We start from the raw sequence: 20,354 nt of genomic DNA, 5'->3' as shown, positions 1-20,354 counted from the left end.
GTCTGTACGTCTCTAAGTTTGCCCAAGGCCACCTTAAGTGAGGGTATAGTCATCGTGCTGCCAGGCTCTGCTGAATTCTTCTCTGCAGGCGTAGCCGGGGCCATTATGGAGATACTGGCAATGTCCACCATTTCCAATGAGACCCTCCGTATGATCACCGATTTCCCAAGAGAGATTCTTCTCTTCTTGTTCTGCTATCTTGATGATTTTAACATGTTGGCTAGTTGAGTTGGCATTGTTAAGACCTATCCTTCTGCTGGAGCCGCGGGGTGATGTTTGAAAAGGTTTACCCAACTTTTTTGCTCAGTAGCAGGGATACTATAAGATTCTTAAATATGGCCATGCTATAAAGCAAATTAGAGCCTCATGAAGCATGTCCAAACAGAACCCGTTAACTGCACTGGAGTGCTCTCAACTCAGAATCCAGGGAGGGGGGAAGCCCACCAATCGCGGCACACCTTTGTATCAGGCTATTGCAGGCGGTCTTTTAGGGCAATGCAGTGCGGTGCCTGCTACAGCCCCTTACAGAAAGTCCTAATCCGTTCACAAGGCCCCTTCCATTTCCTCTCCATACAGCCCGGTGCAGCACCGCACATACTGCCATTTAAAGTTAAAAAAAACTTGTCTCAACCCACACGGACATTTCAAAAGATGAGGATGAGCCCTTCCTCTGCCTTTTGCTCAGCATCACAAAAATTCCTCCAATAAATCGTGATTGTGTGCTATCCTCACCGCCTCATATTGCCTCACTTCATGTCGCGTTCCTTGCCAAATGTGAAGGCGGGTAGTAGCAAGACGCAGGGACAAAGCCTGTCTGGTACTCAGCTATTCAGCCACATAGCCGTCGTCAGACCACCATGGAGCTGCCACCAATGAAGAAGGCGGGCCAAAGGAAAGCAGAAGCCAGTGGGTGTGCTCAGCAGAAAGGCATCACCCGACTTCGCTCAATTCATGCAAAAGTTTGAATATTTGGCACTCTATGTATCAGCTGGTCATTTTTAGACCTGTCCGCTTTAGGGTAGTTTGGCCTTCACCCATCCTATTTTTGCTGATCCTGTTTTCTTGGCCTTAGAACTACCTTGGCTGCTTCTTTATACAGCTGCAGAGTTTTCTATCACTAAAGGCCCTTTAGTAACAGAATGCCAATTATTCATTAGCAGAATTCTCCCCTGTGACCACGTACATCAGGAATAGGTTAAGAACACACTAATTATAATACCACATTTATTAGCCCAGACTCTCAAGACAAAGAATAGGGTATTGCAAAATGGACTTGAATCATTGAGCACCAAACACCCACATTATTTCTCTCATGTCCTAAGAAGAAACATTTATTTTAGTCAACCTTGGTCATTAGTCTGAGGAATACAGCAGAAGAAAGGTGTTTTAAATGCTAACCATTAACCCTTTATGTCTTGCATTAAAACTTACATGCACATCCTGGACCTAGAAAAACAGAATCCATAGGACTTTTTTAGAGAGCAAAAGATAACAATTCTTTTTTTTTTTTTTACAATCTTTTGAAAACGCTGAAAAAAACACCTGGAATCACAACAAATATAAACTGAAAATAGGAAAGTCTAATCATGCCCTTTAATCATTTATTGTGCTAGTAATTATGTTTCCATCAGATAGTTTTGCAGTAAACATGCTCTCAGAATGCAGTTACTGTTCCTTGCAATCATCGACCTAGTACAAGACAGTTATTCTGCCACTAACCATGATGCCATCAGGCTGCTACTGTTCCAGTAACAGTGACTCAATGGACATGCATGGTGTTAGTTGTCAGACATGTTTCAATTGCTAGTATGAAAGTAAGCATGGTTACGTTGACAATTTCTGTACCAGCAATCGTCACATCAGACATGCATTCATGTCCTAGCAAGACCGACATTGTGCCAGTACCAATGCCAGCATCAACAGTTATTATGCCACCGATCATTCACTATTACATTATGGTACCATTACTCCGGCCCCGCCAGATATTTATCCAGTGCATAATTGTTGCACTTAATTCTCAACAACAGCACTTGTGACAGTCTACCACAGGGTGACGCTGTCTGACAAATTTAGAGATGACAACAACAACAGGTAAGTATTAATTCAATATATATTAGAATTACTGTTACCTGCTGCCCAAGCCATTCTTACAGTTTTAGAAGCCTGAAATAGTCCGAATTGTCACACTTGTAGGAGTGTGATGGATAGTAGTTGTGTTGTTACTACCAAGAGAAGCCACACTGCTGAGTGTAAGGCTGCGTTCTCTCTTTTTACACAAATTCAGACATCATAGTAATTTTTGTTTTATTATTGATGTATATAAATTGAAATCAGAACTCCAATCTGACCAGGACAGTCTGATTATTGTAGTGCTTGATTTTTCTGTTTCCAATATATGATCACTAACAGTTTGCTACCTCCAGTACGATGCAATTACTGTGGAAGCACCAGCGATATGACAGGGCTATACAGGCTTGAAAGATTTTTAATACCAGGGGTTATATTTACAACAAAATGTCAGAGCGCAGTGTTATGCCAAAATTGGTAATTCTGCGCTCTGACATTTTTAGATCGCAGGGTTGTGCCGTATTTACAAAAATACAGAGCACCTCTGTGTTTCCTCTAGCTCTGGCACTACTAAAGCTGCCTAGAGCCAGTGCAGGCCCCCTTGCACCATGTTGTATGGGTGACTGCACTGCAGGGGTGATTGTTTATTTGCATGAAGGGGGACCTCCCTGCACATAAACAATCTCGAAAGGCGATCTGCTCTTTCTAAATGTGCTGCAGAAAGCAGCACACATGTAAAGAGAAAAAAATGAGGACAAATGAATAATTTCTCCCCCTATCGCCAGTCTGAGACCAGGTATTCCCTAGTCATAGTTTGTGGTGCTGCCCTAGCCATGTAAATATGGGGCAGTGTCAAAAAGCAATGTGTGTTAAGGAGGAACACCCACTGCAACACCCATTGCACGCCTCTTTCATGCTAAGTGAAGCTTGAAAGGGGGTCTTATTTACAAAAATGATTTATCCTTTGTAAATTAGGAGAAGGGGCTATCGCCACCAGAACATCGCTAAACGTGAGTTCTAGAGGTGATATCCCCTTGTAAATATGCTCCCAAGTTTCTTACAGACTGTGGGCTTTTCTTTTGTAACATGCCTTCTATGGATGACCTCTGCCTACTGTAGCAGTAAGAACACCCAAGGAAAAATATTTCTTTTTAATACCACATAGAGAAAGGCGCTTGGGAAAGGACTACTGTGCCTGTTTATGAGCTGGAGTTATTTTCTGCATCTGTTTTCTTATCTCTTCTAGGCAATGATGCAAAGAGGTTCTTTGGAACATAAGTGCTGTAAATTTAAATTTCATTCATGCTTGCATGCTTTTAACCATATTTGATAGTCTGCTTTGGACACTTCCTTGACCTGAGAGGAGGGGCTTTCTTTGGATCATGAGGGTGCAGTAGGAATAGATGTCTCAGGGTTGTCTTATAGAAGATCAACAGATGATCCATACTTCATATTTCTGACATTATCAGTGGAGGTCAGCTGTGATTTGTACACTCCTTGTTGCCGCTTGTCACTTCTCTCCCACAGTGGGCTGTAGGTTAAGCATTTCCAGCAAATGGAAATAGGAGAAAACCCATGGTCGAGAAATATCCTGGCTTTGATCCATACCAATGGCTTCATTTAGCAGCTCGTGCCGGAAGGTCAGCTGTTGTTGCAGAAATGCTGTCTCCCTAGAATACAAACACAAGCAGATTAGAACGGACAGTTGAGTAACTGGCGATTGTGCACACAGGTCTGATAGAGCGCTCACATCACTCTAAAATATATGGGCGCATCATACTCATGGTTTCAACACATTTATTCATATGTGTATTGTGTGCAGTGTATTATATTTATACAATGCATGTATTCTAAATTTGAAGCAAGATATGTAATGTGCACTTTTAAATAGAATTTATATGTATTAGAGACACCATCATTTCTGTATGCCAAATGTGCAGAATGACATTATATTCATATAAATGTAACTGCGTGTTGTTTAAGTTGCCTGCACAGAAGGCCCAGAGCTGCAGGTTGTTGACAATTTCACTACTCTTGGTAGCAAAAAGAAATAATTAAATGCATTGTTTTTGTGAACATGACCAGTATGATCTCATCCCATTGCAGGTATAAAGAATTCAACATCATTATTTTAGTTTAAGGAGATAACTGGAATGTCTTTGAAAACTCGGAGAAGCGAGAAGGGAGGATATCTTCTGTTCGTGGCCTATCTACATTCGGAGATCACTGGAAAAAAAGAAAAATTAAAAGAAGCCATGGAAATTCACCACAACCTTTAGAAGTGAACTGGTTTGTCACGTGATACATTTAGGAGGGGGCTGAGTTTGTCCTTTTTGTATTCTGCGCAGGGACAGAAAAAAAATCAGACTTCTCGATTTTCGAAGGAGAAGGAGCATCTTAAGAGTGAGCTCCATAGCTTTAAGACTTTTGACCCATTTGATGTGAGTACTTCTAAGGAAGTCTGCACGTGCTGACAGCTTCGAGAAATGAGATAGAGGAAACAGCCAGAAACATCATTAATGAGAGTAGTGTAGGAAATGATAATTTATGCTTTAATTTCTAATGTAAAAGGACTTGGATTCCGCCTCCATTTTGGGTTGCGTGGTAATCTTGGAGGTTATTACTCTGTGTCTTCTATGCCGAATCAATTATATGCGAAGATTTGGCTTTGTATTAATTTTTCTGTATCTATATTCACTGATACTCCGTTGTGTGTATATTTAGCAATTTTTGGCCTTATAATTCATAAACTAGAATTCGGAGTCTGCGGTCTTTAAAGCATGACTACATTAGTCGTATAATCTTGAAGTGTTTATTCCCCTCAACAACTTTCAGCAGGGCAAATAAAAGACCAGTGCTGAATTTGGAAGGTAAGGCAAAGTCTATATTTGGCGCAATCAAATGGTAGCAGAGAATGGTTTGCCTCTTGAGTGAAGGGAAATTGAGGGATTTAGAGTAAAAGTGGAGAACAATCTGGCTCTGGACTTGGCGTAGAAGGGGCAGAAAAACGATGGAGGTCGGCGGATGCTGATGGTGCGGCAGAAGCAGTGGTAGAGTGAGTATGAAATTGTGTGGTGTGTTAGATTGCGGTGATGAATTAATTGTGTGTTGTCTTGCGAAGTGAGAGTGCAAGTTGAGTGATTGTTGGTTAATCGGTTTACTGGTCTGGACACATGCGGATCAGGAAGTTTAGGTGAGTGGACTCAAGAGAAGTCCAAAATCCCGGGATAGTTTGTATATGTAATTGTCCGATCAAAATTGTGGGTGTTGTGAAGCGCTATCGGCGATCCACTTGTGGTAGGGTACTTTGTATGAATGTGGGAGTAATGTCGCGGTCAAAAGCCTCAGGTACCGGGGGTAGACTACGGTGATTGGGTGACCAACGCAGGTCAAGGGTCACAGTGGATGTTCTTGTAAGAGTGTTCTATCGATCTATTAGCGGAAGGACAATTACTTGTTTATGTGGCTGTAGTAGGAAGCAGTTACTTGGTTAATAACTTTTGGTTATACAGTTACTTGTGTATGAATGTCTGAGCGAGAGTGTACGAAGAGAAATTGTAAAGGAGGGTGAGCCGCTAAAAGGAGGGAGTTGTGATGTCAGTGCGAGCTGCACTGGGATAGGTCGGTTGGTGTAACTCCGCACTGGGATTGGTTGTTATATTGAATTCTGGATTGCAAATAATTGATTTTACAATGAGATGTTTTAAGGTATTGTGTGATTTGTGTAGAGGCGACACAGGAGTGGTAACTCGGGTGGGAAAAGACGCTCCACCAAAGGATACTCCAGCACATTACATGGCAACTAATGTAGGATTCCATACTGTAGTGTGGCTGAAAAATTGGCACAAAAGTACAGAGAAAGAGGGAGAATTTGCTTTCCCTCGTTATGGGTCATTTCGGATGGAGGGGTTGTATCAGTTGAGAGGAGTGATGTCTTCTCTGAAGCCTCCGCCCAGGCCAATGCAATTTGAGGCATTAGATGCTTGGATGAGAGTAGCAATGGCAAAGAGAAGAGAAGCTTCACCGTGCAGAATGAAGTAAGCAATGAAGGCATATGATCAGAAGTTACTTACCTGTAAACTGTGGTTCTCCAGTATTGGTGTCTTTCATAGATTCACATGCTTGAATAATTCCCCGTCGTCGAAGTGGGAGTCCCACGGTACATATAGTAGTAGTAAGAAGCATAGATACATAAATATATGCATAATATATACATATATACACATAAAATAATATTCCATATTATGTATATTCTTTTCAAACATAAAGTCTTGAAGTACCACAGAACAAAATAGGCCCATAGAAAGCATTGAGGGAGAGCTCACTTTAGTAACATATCAATGTCATTATAATAGTCCGCTTTCCAGCCAATCAGGCTGTAGCTCCCTCTAGAACCTTCTCCTCAGAAGCTCAAGCCCTCAGATGTTCGTAGCACAGGAGTGACCAAGAGTACATGAGGAGAAGAGAGCCTCTGAGGGGAGGAAGGGTGGGTCACATGTGAATCTATGAAAGACACCAATACTGGAGAACCACAGTTTACAGGTAACTTCTGTTCTTCTCCAGTATTAGGGGTGTCTTTCATAGATTCACATGCTTGAAAAAGAGTAGAAAGCCGTACGCCACAATATATTCATTAAAGGCAATAAAGAAAGTTGCATCGCATAAACATATACAGGCAACATTGCATATCCATAAGAAAATCCTTTTATGATAGGAGGCGGGAAGCAACAGAGGCTCACCTTTTTTGAAGAGGTTTCAAAGCACCTCTTGACCCACAGCAGTGTCCGCAGCATTGACTGTCTCCAGACAGTAGTGCCTCGTAAACATGTGCCTACTGGACCACGTTGCTGCCCTGCAGATCTGATGCAGAGGCACTCCAGCAAACAGGGCAGTAGAGGAAGCAACTGTTCTTGTTGAGTCTTAGCACTTCCTCTGTTAATCTCAAAAAATGTTTTGATCCAATGCTTCATATGCTGAATATATTGATCATCTTTCAAAAGCCCCCTTTCAAACGTCCAAATCCTCTGTGTCTTCCACCCAATGGCCATGCTAACTGTTAATATCAACGGATTGTGATCAGATAGTATCCTGGGCAATCTTTGAATCGTTGCTCCCGACATTAAGGAATTTGAAATAAAGCAGTAATCAAATCTGACACACACCTTATGTGGAGCCGAGTAGTAGGTATATCCTGGGTCTTTATATTTTAAAAATCCCCAAACATCAATCAAAGCATTGTTATTTACCAGATTTGTTAATGCCCGGTATACTCTCTGTTTCCTACCATGATATAGATTCCTTCCCTTTGCCCAAAGCCCACCTGCCCCATTTATATTAAAATCCCCAGCGAGGATAATTCGAGAGGGCCATGCCGCTAGTTACACGTCCAAGAATTCCAGCACCTCTGGGTCATCTTCTGTTGATCCATACATAGTAGCCAAAGTGACCCACTCCTGTCCAATCATACACTCTACCAGGGCCCATCTCCCCGACTGATCTTCATGCTTTCTTTTTATTATGACTCTTTTATTTCTTGATAATATGGCTACCCCTCAATTCGTAGACCCTTGTTTGGAATAAGCTAACAGAGTAAACCCCGACTGATCTAACAGACCTGCTTAAGAGCCCTCTATGTGAGTCTCCTGAAGAAAAATAAAATCGGGTCTCATGGTCTTTAATAGTATTCCAACCCGCTGCCTTTTTTGCCTATCATTTAATCCGCAGACGTTCCAAGTGACTACTCTGATTTCCATTCGCCTTTTTTATCAAGTGTCCAAATGTTACCACTCTATTGTTTATACATTTCATCCATATTTCTCTTCTTTTCCTCCCCTTGGTCATTCTTTTTATCCCATGTTTTACCCTTGATCCATGTCCTGCACCAAACCCCCCCCTGACCTCCCTTCCTACCCCCCCCGTACAGGCAATTAGGTCAATCCTGACCTATATGTGACTGCTCCTAACCCCAATGCCCTCCTCCCCCCCACTCCGATGCATTATAGACTTTACCTACACTTTTAATCTAATCTTTAACAAACAAAACATCAAGTACTCTCAGATTACTGCTTGTTTCTTACTTTTTACTACTTACTATTAGTTCACATTGTCTATTTATCATTTAACGCTTAACAATCAGCAATTATAATATATTTACAAGTTAGATCCAGTATGACCTCTTTTTTATCTTTTTTTTATCTCTTATATTGCTTCGAGGCCCCCTGTCGCACTGCCACTGCCATGTTATTTTGCCCTCCCTTCCCATTGTCCTTTAGCTCTGACAGGTACTCCTGAGCCTTAATCTCTGAGAGGAAAAATCTGGCAGATCCCTTCATGACCAGTTTCAGTTTACATGCAAACAACAGATACGTTTCTGCACCGATATTTTGAAAAGGAGTTATCAATTGTCTTATTCGCCATCTCCTCTCCATGGTAGTGTGGCAAAAATCTGGTCTGGCGAAGAAAGTTACTCCTTCACCTGTGCGTCTTGCCTCTGGTTTAGCCTTTTCGAGAATCTCTTGTCTTGCCAGATAGTTTCCCACAAATATCAAAATAGCTCTGGGCTTGTCGGTTTCTTGCACTCTTTTCTGAGTAAATGGAAAGCGATGTGCACGCTGTATCTCCACCTCCCAGTTCCAAGTCTTGTTTTCCGGAAAAGCGCTCTTAAACAACTTAATTACAAAAGTGCGAGGATCTTGCCCTTCCAATCCCTCAGCTATTCCAAGGAGTCTTATGTTATTTCTCCTTTGGCGATTCTCAAAATCCTCTAGCTTTCATTTCACATCTGTAGCCATCTCCTCCTGTTCCTGCTTAAATTTTTACCATGCATTTACTTCATCTTCTAAATGCCCTGTTCTTTCCTCTACCTCAGTGACTCTTGTTGCCATGTCCGTGTAAAGCTTATCCACTTTTCTCATAGAGCCTTGAATTTTCTTATTAGCCTGCTTGGCCCTTCGACTTTCAGCTCTGGCTTCAGTTTTCATCTGTTTCAACATATTATATAACAAATCCATAGTAGTGGCAGGTTGATTTGTGTTACCTGTTTGGGCCGAGGGTTGATGATATAGGTGTGAGGGATTATTTGCCTCTTCCTCCAAATAAATCTGTGAGGTAGCGGAGTAGTCCCAGTCCAGCCTTTTGGACACCAGCATTGGGCTTGCCGGTCTTCTTGACTTAACTAATGACCTACTATTAGCTGTTCGTGAGTTTCGAGAAGGATTCTCCCTATATAATGTTTTTCCTTCTGCCCCATCAGTGGTCTCTAACTCAGATAGATCAGAACTGCTTCCCTCTGGTGTTGATGTCAATCCTGACACATCTTCACCACTTTCGGCGTCATTCAATGAGAAAAAACATTCGTCACTAGGAGAGCCCGGGGGGGGGGATTAGTATGGGAATTAGTAAGAGTTATGGGTGTATTTTTCCCCCCTCTTCTCTTTACTCGCGCAATCTCAGCAAAGTTTATTGGGCGTACAACTGGCTGCATCTGTTTTGGATTCGCCTCGAGGCTAGAGCTCCCTTCATTCTGTTTTCCAGGATTGCCCAAAGTCACTTCTATAGCAGGATTATCCAGATTGTGCGAGTGAGTCTCAGGGTGAGTACTAACCCCGTTGTCATTACCATTACCCTTGGTCTCAACTACCTCAATGGGTTGCAAATCCTCACTATCGCCCCCTTCAATTAGATTAAGTGCCCCGACTTCGCTAAGTGTCAAATCAGAAAGTACCTCGTTTTCCTCGACGAGTTGAACACCATTCTGATCTCCTTGCAGTTGCAGTTGCAGTTGCGGTTGCTGGAGCTCCGGGGTCTGAATCACTGTCTCTGTTAGTGATTCCAATTGATCGCCGAGCTCTGTTCCTTCAATCGCGTCGTCCGGTGTCTCGGGGGCCGATAGCGCTGCCTGCGGCAATTTGGCATCCTGCCGTTCGTCACTTTGTGCATCCAGCGCCGGTGTGAGTGCTTCGGTGTATGGCGCTGAGGTGTTTGGCACAGTAGCAGCGGTTGCGGAGCTCGACGCGTTCACAGTTGAAAACACTTCTAACAAGGTATGCTGACGGAGGTAGCCCTCCTCGTTGTCCCGAATTTTTACTGCTTTCTTCCCCAGATTTCCTCGCTCCTTTCTTTCCTTTAGGGGCGCCTCTTCTCTGCCCGTATTGTCGTCCTCTTTGTTTCTCGTAATATTTCTGCGATGGTGTGCTACTCCCTTCGAGTTGGAGTAGGGCATCCCGGGGTCACTCTGGTTCGCGTTATCTTTCTCCTTCTCTTTGTCCTTGTCCTTTGGCTTCAACACCCTTGCTCCCTTCGCCATCACGAACACCCGGGTACGTTGAGACAGGAAATTACAATGCCTCAAAAGTTTGTTTTTAGCTAGAGCAGAGTATAATCCAGAGGTGTCAGATATAAGCTCAGCACAAACTTGTAATAGGAGTTATGTTATGTTATGTTATGTTAACCCTTTGTTAAAGCGCATACAGCTGCCCCAGCAACGGAGCGTCCCGGCGCTGACCTAACCAGTACCTGAGGAGTGGGTGGGATGGCCAACAGAAGACTAGATGACAGAAAAGAGATGGGTTTTGAGTTCCTTTCCGAAGGCAGTCAGATTGGTTAGGGTGCGGATGTGTAGAGGCAGGGAGTTCCAAAGTCTTGCTCCTAAGACTTTGAAGGAGCGTCCGCCCATTCTGCAAAGCTTGGTACGAGGGACCGTCACGAGGTGTCCTAGTGAGCGCAAGGTGCGCTGGGGAGTGTAGGGTACAAGGAGCGGGCGTAGAAGTTCAGGGCAGTCTGAATTAAGAATTTTGAATGCCATGGTAAGGGTTTTGAAATGAATTCGGGGATCAATAGGCAGCCAGTGTAGGTTACGGATGGTGGCTCTGGCAGAGCACCTGCGTGGGAGACCAACCACAGCTCTGGCAGCCGAGTTTTGAATACGCTGCAGTCTTGCTAGTTCTGCTTTGTTTGCCCCCAAGAATAGAACATTGGCATAGTCCAGCCGGGCAAGGATCATGGATTGGATGATAAGTTGGCGGGTTCTGGAGTCAAAGAAGCTGAGTATCGGGCTGAGGCTCCTCATTAGCCCCACACACGTAGCTGCCACTTTCTTTGTGTGGGACTGAAAGTTGAGTGAGGGGTCAAGCCAGACACCTAGGTTCTTGACAACGTTTTTTGGCACGGGGTGCGGCCAAGCAGAGAGGGCCACCAATGATCGCTCCAGTGGCTGGGGTTTTTACCAAGGAGAAGCACCTCCGTTTTCCCGGCGTTCGCGTCATCCACTGTGCAACTGCCGCTAGACCATCCCTGAATTTAGTAGCCGAGGATGATGGGCCTTCAGAGAGTGTGATGACCAGCTGTGTGTCGTCGGCGTACGACACCAGCGTAAGGTCCCACTCTTTTGCCACTACTGCGAGAGGCTGGACGTACAAATTAAAAAGGGATGGGCTTAACGCAGATCCCTGGGGGACTCCCTGCTCGATGGAATGGGGTTGGGAGATGTAAGGTGGGGCTGAAACTCGAAAGGACCTGTCCTTTAAAAAGGACCGGAACCATTCAAGGGCTAGTCCACCGATCCCTATGGCCTCGAGTCGTTTAAACAGGATATTGTGTGAGACCGTGTCAAAGGCCGCGCTGAGATCCAGCAGGATCAGCGCGGCACTTTGACCAGCGTCCAGGACACCTCGAAGGTGTTCGGTAGTGGTTAGCAGGGCCGACTCGGTGCTGTGTCCTGGCCTGAAGCCGTTTTGGGAGGGGTCCAGGAAGTGGTTTTGCAGCATGTGATGGGATAGCACTTTGTTTACATGGGCTTCAGCCAGCTTAGACGTCCAGGGGAGCAGCGAGATGGGTCGGAGGTTTTCTGGCTTAGTGGGATCTAATGTGGGTTTTTTAATAATAGGGGAAACCCATGCAGATTTCCAACAGGTGGGGACTACAGCTGAGGAGAAAGAAAGGTTGAGTAGGCTGGCAAGCGAGGGAAGGAAGAAATCAAGTGAGTCCAGGAATTTAGTTGGTCTCATGGGGTCTGTGGGGGAACCAGACTTAACCTGTCTAATCAGTTTAGCAAGGTCGTCAAGGGAAATGTCGGGTATTCTTGACAGTTCCGACGTATCAGCCGCTGAGTTGGGAGTGTTGATGAGTTCAGGGTCATCTTGTGGGAAGGAAGTATAGATCTTTCTCACTTTTTCAATGAAAAAGGTGGCAAGGTCTTCGCACTGTTTCGAGGAGGTAATGCAGGAACCTGGGTTGGAGACTTTGTGGAGGCTTTGAACTAAATTGAAGATAGTTTTGGTAGGGTTGGAGCTTAGTTCAATTTCCTTTGCGTAAAAGGAGGCTCGAGTGGTACGAATCGCCTTGTGATACGTGCGTAGTTTAGATAAGTAGAGAACTTTGTCACTATCTAAATAGTTTTTCCTCCATCCGCGTTCGACATTCTTGCATTACTTCCGCAAGGCTTTGAGCGTTTCGTTGTACCATGGGTTTGTGGGAGAACTGCGGGTTTTGGTCCATTTAGCTGGAATTAGGGCATCAAGCCCTGTAACGATCCAGTCGTGAAAAGCGGCATAGGCTGTATTGATATCTCTGTTCTCGTCAGGGGGGTGGAATTCTCCTAGGTTTTTGATGAGGTCTTCGGAGGAGAGTTTGTGCCATGGTCGTTTGTGGCTGGGGTTGGCCGCAGCTTTGGCAGGCGGTTTTTTTGCCGTAATGATAAGCTTGACAAGAAAATGGTCAGTCCAACCCATGGGTTCAGGGGGATCAGCCGTAGCTTCCAAAATATTGGTAAAGATGGGGTCTAATATGTGGCCAGCAGTGTGGGTGGGGGAGTGGACCAGGGAGTTTAACTGCAAGGCCGTGAGATCGGCCAGCAAGTTTTTGATGATGGGTTCTGTCACGGAGTCAAAGTGGAGATTAAGATCACCCAAAATGGTGAAGTTGGGGGAAGAGACTGCCAAGGTAAGAGATATTTCAAGAAGTTCATCAATAAATCTGGCAGGGGGACCTGGTGGCCGGTAGATGTAAAGCCCAGAGAGGGTGAATTGAGGACAAATGGAGATCTTAAATCGTGCGCATTCGCAGCCCCAAATATCTTCTTTCGTGAAAGAGCAGTTAAATGTAGTTCGGTATATAACGGCTAATCCCCCGCCCCTAGAGTCTCTGTTAACCAGTTTTATGGAGAAACCGTTGGGCAGCGTAAGGTTCAGAATGCTAGTCTGGTCATCATGGAGCCAGGTTTCACATATGAACAGAATGTCTGGGTTTTCGTCCGTTATAAGAGTATGGACTTCTGCATGGTGTTTCACGAGAGATCTGACATTAAGTTGTAGAACCCGGAGGGGAGGCAGCTTAGGTGTCGTCGCTATACAGCTTGCTAGGCTAGGTTTAGGCGTAGTAAATTTACAAGACTCACAGTAAAGTGCAGTTTGCCCGAGGCAGCCTCTAAGGTTGTCGCATCTGGTGTTGGTATTTAGTGCGCAGAGACGTTCTCTGTCATAGCTGACTCTAATCTGGGGATTTTGTGCAGGGGGACTGGCGAGAGGCGATGTCTTGGCGATGACGGGCGCAGACGGGCTTGCCTTAGGCGCGCCTTCGGCGCGCAAACGGTGCTCCCGCTGCGCTCGTCCGCTGCGCTTCCTGTACGTGCACATTTATCCCAGGAAAAAGGGGGGCGTGGCCTCAATGGGGGCGTCTGCTCTGATGGCGGCGGCTTTGGGTGATGGATTGCGTGAGAAGAAAGCGCGACAGCTTGTAGTCAGCTGTGCGCTCCGGTCGGAGTATCAGGCAAGATGCCAGCCGTGTTTAAAAACACAGTACGTGACACCACACCACACAAGAGAAATAACAATTTTTAAAAGGCTTTAAGCATAAGTAAGCAGTACCGCCAGCTCCCGGCTTCCGCCTCAGGACTGGGAAGGATTTAGACTATCACCGCTATAGGTCGGCGGTTATATAGTCAGAGGAGGGGGCGTGGCCTCAACGGGGGCGTGGTCAGCGCGCACGCCTGCTCTGATGGCGGCCGCTTTGGGTGATGGATTGCGTGAGAAGAAAGCGCGACAGCTTGTAGTTAGCTGTGCGCTCCGGTCGGAGTATCAGGCAAGATGCCAGCCGTGTTTAAAAACACAGTACGTGACACCACACCACACAAGAGAAATAACAATTTTTAAAAGGCTTTAAGCATAAGTAAGCAGTACCGCCAGCTCCCGGCTTCCGCCTCAGGACTGGGAAGGATTTAGACTATCACCGCTATAGGTCGGCGGTTATATAGTCAGAGGAGGGGGCGTGGCCTCAACAGGGGCGTGGTCAGCGCGCACGCCTGCTCTGATGGCGGCCGCTTTGGGTGATGGATTGCGTGAGAAGAAAGCGCGACAGCTTGTAGTCAGCTGTGCGCTCCGGTCGGAGTATCAGGCAAGATGCCAGCCGTGTTTAAAAACACAGTACGTGACACCACACCACACAAGAGAAATAACAATTTTTAAAAGGCTTTAAGCATAAGTAAACAGTACCGCCAGCTCCCAGCTTCCGCCTCAGGACTGGGAAGGATTTAGCTGGGAGTAAAGCTCATTTCTCTGCAAATACGGCTATTGACTCAGCAGTATTCTCCAGACACAGTCGCCCTCATCCTCCTCGACCTCTCCGCAGCCTTCGACACGGTCTGTCATAGCACCCTTTTACAACGCCTCAGAAACGTCGGAATCCAAGGAAAAGCACTGGAATGGATCACCTCGTTCCTCACCGGAAGAACCCAGAGAGTCCGCCTTCCACCATTCAAGTCAGAGGCCACTGAAGTCATCTGCGGCGTACCACAAGGATCTTCACTCAGCCCCACCCTCTTCAACGTATACATGAGCCTCCTCGTGGTCATCGCACGCCAACACAACCTCAACATCATCTCCTACGCCGACGACACTCAACTGATCCTCTCACTCACCAAAGACCCGAACACTGCCAAAACCAACCTGCATGAAGGAATGAAAGAAGTAGCCGAATGGATGAAGCACAGCCGTCTGAAACTGAACTCAGACAAAACAGAAGTCCTCATCCTAGGCACCTCCCCCTCCGCCTGGGATGACTCTTGGTGGCCAGAGGCCCTTGGAAAAGCACCCATCCCGACGGACCACGCACGGAACCTGGGGGTCATCCTGGATTCCTCACTCTCGATGAACAGGCAAGTCAACGCCGTTTCTTCATCTTGCTTCAACATTCTTCGCATGCTCAAAAAAACATTCCGCTGGATCCCCACCGAAACTAGAAAAACGGTCACCCACGCTCTGGTCACGAGCCGACTGGACTACGGAAACACCCTTTACGCCGGTACCACCACAAAACTCCAGAAAAAACTCCAACGCATCCAGAACGCTTCAGCCAGGCTAGTATTAGACATCCCGCGTAAAGAATACATCTCTGGTCACCTGAAAAACCTCCACTGGCTCCCCGTCAATAAGAGGATTACTTTCCGGCTTCTAACCCACGCACACAAAGCACTCTACGAAATCGGACCCGAATGCCTCAACACACGACTGTCCTTCTACACCCCCTCCCGCCAGCTACGATCCTCCAACCAAGCCATTGCCACTGTACCTCGCATCAACAAAACCACCATGGGAGGTAGATCCTTCTCCTACCTGGCAGCTAAAACCTGGAACTCACTTCCCACTCACCTTCGCCTTACTCAGAACCACCTAGCATTCAGAAAGCAACTTAAAATGTGGATATTTGACCAGTAATTATCCACCCGTCTTCAAGCGCCTTGAGACCCTCTGGGTATGTAGTGCGCTATATAAATTTATTGACTTGACTTGACTTGACTATAATTCTTCATGCACCGGAGAGGAGGAAAGTGCAGCCACTTTCACGGGCTATCGGTGGCTATCTTGCCTCCCATTTTCTCAGTATGATCTCATCACATTGCAGGTATAAAGAATTCAACATCATTATTTTAGTTTAAGGAGATAACTGGAATGTCTTTGAAAACTCGGAGAAGCGAGAAGGGAGGATATCTTCTGTTCCTGGCCTATCTACATTCGGAGGTCACTGGAAAAAAAGAAAAATTAAAAGAAGCCATGGAAATTCACCACAACCTTTAGAAGTGAAATGGTTTGTCATGTGATACATTTAGGAGGGGGATGAGTTTGTCCTTTTTGTATTATGCGCAGGGACAGAAAAAAAATCAGACTTCTAGATTTTCGGAGGAGAAGGAGCATCTTAAGAGTGAGCTCCATAGCCTTAAGACTTTTGACCCATTTGACGTGAGTACTTCTAAGGAAGTCTGCACGTGCTGACAGCTTCGAGAAATGAGATAGAGGAAATAGCCAGAAACATCATCAATGAGAGTAGTGTAGGAAATTATAATTTATGCTTTCATTTCTAATGTAAAAGGACTTGGATTCCGCCTCCATTTTGGGTTGCGTAGTAATCTTGGAGGTTATTACTCTGTGTCTTCTATGCCGAATCAATTATATGCGTAGATTTGGCTTTGTATTAATTTTTCTGTATCTATATTCACTGATACTCCGTTGTGTGTATATTTAGCTATTTTTGGCCTTATAATTCATAAACTAGAATTCGGAGTCTGCGGTCTTTAAAGCATGACTACATTAGTCGTATAATCTTGAAGTGTTTATTCCCCTCAACAACTTTCAGCAGGGCAAATAAAAGACCAGTGCTGAATTTGGAAGGTAAGGCAAAGTCTATATTTGGCGCAATCAAATGGTAGCAGAGAATGGTTTGCCTTTTGAATGAAGGGAAATTGAGGGATTTAGAGTAAAAGTGGAGAACAATCTGGCTCTGGACTTGGCGTAGAAGGAGGCAGAAGAACGATGGAGGTCGGCGGATGCTGATGGTGCGGCAGAAGCAGTGGTAGAGTGAGTATGAAATTGTGTGGTGTGTTAGATTGCGGTGATGAATTAATTGTGTGTTGTCTTGCGAAGTGAGAGTGCAAGTTGAGTGATTGTTGGTTAATCGGTTTACTGGTCTGGACAAGTGCGGATCAGGAAGTTTAGGTGAGTGGACTCAAGAGAAGTCCAAGATCCCGGGATAGTTTGTATATGTAATTGTCCAATCAAAATTGTGGGTGTTGTGAAGCGCTATCGGCGATCCACTTGTGGTAGGGTACTTTGTATGAATGTGGGAGTAACGTCGCGGTCGAAAGCCTCAGGTACCGGGGGTAGACTACGGTGATTGGGTGACCAACACAGGTCAAGGGTCACAGTGGATGTTCTTGTAAGAGTGTTCTATCGATCTATTAGCGGAAGGACAATAACTTGTTTATGTGGCTGTAGTAGGAAGCAGTTACTTGGTTAATAACTTTTGGTTATACAGTTACTTGTGTATGAATGTCTGAGCAAGAGTGTACAAAGAGAAATTGTAAAGGAGGGTGAGCCGCTAAAAGGAGGGAGTTGTGATGTCAGTGCGAGCTGCACTGGGATAGGTCGGTTGGTGTAACTCCGCACTGGGATTGGTTGTAATATTGAATTCTGGATTGCAAATAATTGATTTTACAATGAGATGTTTTAAGGTATTGTGTAATTTGTGTAGAGGCGACACAGGAGTGGTAACTCGGGTGGGAAAAGACGCTCCACCAAAGGATACTCCAGCACAGTACATGGCAACTAATGTAGGATTCCATACTGTAGTGTGGCTGAAAAATTGGCACAAAAGTACAGAGAAAAAGGGAGAATTTGCTTTCCCTCGTTATTGGTCATTTCGGATGGAGGGGTTGTATCAGTTGAGAGGAGTGATGTCTTCTCTGAAGCCTCCGCCCAGGCCAATGCAATTTGAGGCATTAAATGCTTGGATGAGAGTAGCAATGGCAAAGAGAAGAGAAGCTTCACAGTGCAGAATGAAGTAAGCAATGAAGGCATATGAACAGAAGTTACTTACCTGTAAACTGTGGTTCTCCAGTATTGGTGTCTTTTATAGATTCACATGCTTGAATAATTCCCCGTCGTCGAAGTGGGAGTCCCACGGTACATATAGTAGTAAGAAGCATAGATACATAAATATATGCATAATATATACATATATACACATAAAATAATATTCCATATTACGTATATTCTTTTAAAAAATAAAGTCTTGAAGTACCACAGAACAAAATAGGCCCATAGAAAGCATTGAGGGAGAGCTCACTTTAGTAACATATCAATGTCATTATAATAGTCCGCTTTCCAGCCAATCAGGCTGTAGCTCCCTCTAGAACCTTCTCCTCAGAAGCTCAAGCCCTCAGATGTTCGTAGCACAGGAGTGACCAAGAGTACATGAGGAGAAGAGAGCCTCTGAGGGGAGGAAGGGTGGGTCACATGTGAATCTATGAAAGACACCAATACTGGAGAACCACAGTTTACAGGTAACTTCTGTTCTTCTCCAGTATTAGGGGTGTCTTTCATAGATTCACATGCTTGAAAAAGAGTAGAAAGCCATATGCCACAATATATTCATAAAAGACAATAAAGAAAGTTGCATCGCATAAACATATACAGGCAACATTGCATATCCATAAGAAAATCCTTTTATGATAGGATGTGGGAAGCAACAGTGGCTCACCTTTTTTGAAGAGGTTTCAAAGCACCTCTTGACCCACAGCAGTGTCCGCAGCATTGACTGTCTCCAGACAGTAGTGCCTCGTAAACGTGTGCCTACTGGACCACGTTGCCGCCCTGCAGATCTGATGCAGAGGCACTCCAGCAAACAGGGCAGTAGAGGAAGCAACTGTTCTTGTCGAGTGTGCTCGCACAGGAGCTGAATGAGGCTTGCCAGCTCGTTGATGGCAGAAGGAGATGGCAGAAGAAATCCGAGTGATCGTTTGCTTAGTGACCGGATGACCCTTACGCATCCTTCCATAGGCTACGAAGAGTTGGTCATACTTTCGAAATGCAGCAGTGCGTTGGATGTAGAATTTGAGGCACCGGTTCAGGTCAAGGGAATGAAGAGTGCGCTCAGCTGGGGACTGAGGATTAGGGAAAAAAGTCTTGAGAATGATCGGTTCATTAAGGTGGAAGTCCGATGGAACCTTTGGAATAAACTTAGGGTTTGCCCGAAGAGTAACAGCCTCCTTAGAGAATTGGAGAAAGGGCAGCTGTATGGTAAAAGCGTGGATGTCACTCACTCTCCTAGATGACGTAAGTGCGAGGAGGAGGGAACCCTTCCAAGTAAGGAATTTCAATTCCGCTGAGTGAATAGGTTCAAAAGGAGGTTTGAGAAGTTGGCTAGGACCAGATTCAGACGCCAAGCCGGTGGAGGACGCCGGATAGGTGGAAACATCCGGAAGAGACCTTTAAAGAACTGGCGGATGATCCGAGAGGAGTACAGAGACGTAGATCCATCATGTCAAAAACGGGAAAGTGCCGCCAGGAAAACCTTGAGGGAGGAATGTGAAAGTCCTGATTTTGCCAAATGGAGGAAGAAAGGCAAGATCTGCTGTGGATTAGCGATCATAGGATCAATTTTTTCTGAATGGCACCAGACACAAAACCGTTTCCACTTTAATTTATAGGTCTTAATGGTTGAAGGAGCACGTGCTTGAGAAAAGACCTTTCTACAGTCCGGATCAAGATTCGGATGGCCGAACTCATGGTGTTCAGGTTTCAAGCGTGAAGCTGTAGAGATGCCGGGTCTGGATGGCAAATCCTACCCTGAGTCATGGTGAGAAGGTGAGGCAGTGGATGAAGAGAAATACAGACTCCAGAGTTGACTGATGAGGTTCCCACTCGTGGTTGTCTGAGGTCGATCTGCTGAGAGAGTCTGCAAGGGCGTTGGAAATGCCTGGGACATGAACAGCGGTCAAGTGAACACGATGTTGTACTGCCCACTTCCAGATCTGTTGTGCCTGTTTGGAGAGCGGGAGAGATCTTGTACCCCCTTGCTTGTTGAGGTAGTGCATACTGGTGGTGTTGTCTGTACGCACCAACAGAGACTCCCCTTCCACCAGAAGACTAAACAATTTCAGGGCGAGGAAGATTGCCAGAAGCTCCAACCGATTGATATGCCACTTGCGCTGATCGACTGTCCACTTGCCCTTTATTGGGATCACTAACATAATATCGACTACAAAAATATAGGCATTTAAAATATCGACTACAAAAATATCAAAGTCCTATCTACATACAGATAAGTAGAAAAATATTGAATCAAAAATATCGTTTAAAAATATGTACTTTATAAAAATATCGAATTTATTAAAATTAATGTAAAATAAAATTAAAAATAAATAACTAAAATATCCTTTAAAACACTTAAATAACCTTACAATTATTAAATAATTAATTTATGTTATAAAAAAATAATAAATTTTTTGCTGTTAAAACATA

General features: G+C 44.9%; 1 protein-coding gene across 1 annotated transcript in view; it reads right to left on the bottom strand.

The window, feature by feature from the left end:
• Window positions 1–562: 562 nt before the first annotated feature.
• Window positions 563–20,354, bottom strand: part of KIAA2012 (KIAA2012 ortholog) — a 598,843-nt gene continuing 579,051 nt past the window's right edge. Inside the window, exon 25 of the mRNA XM_086954068.1 lies at window positions 563–3,737. Coding sequence (XP_086810194.1) covers window positions 3,578–3,737 — 160 coding nt within the window. The 3' untranslated portion in view covers window positions 563–3,577. The remainder of the gene's footprint in view (window positions 3,738–20,354) is intronic.

This window comes from Lissotriton vulgaris, chromosome 2_1 (assembly GCF_964263255.1).
Source record: "Lissotriton vulgaris chromosome 2_1, aLisVul1.2, whole genome shotgun sequence".
Classification (NCBI taxonomy): domain Eukaryota; kingdom Metazoa; phylum Chordata; class Amphibia; order Caudata; family Salamandridae; genus Lissotriton; species Lissotriton vulgaris.
This window is presented reverse-complemented; position numbering and strand designations above follow the sequence as displayed.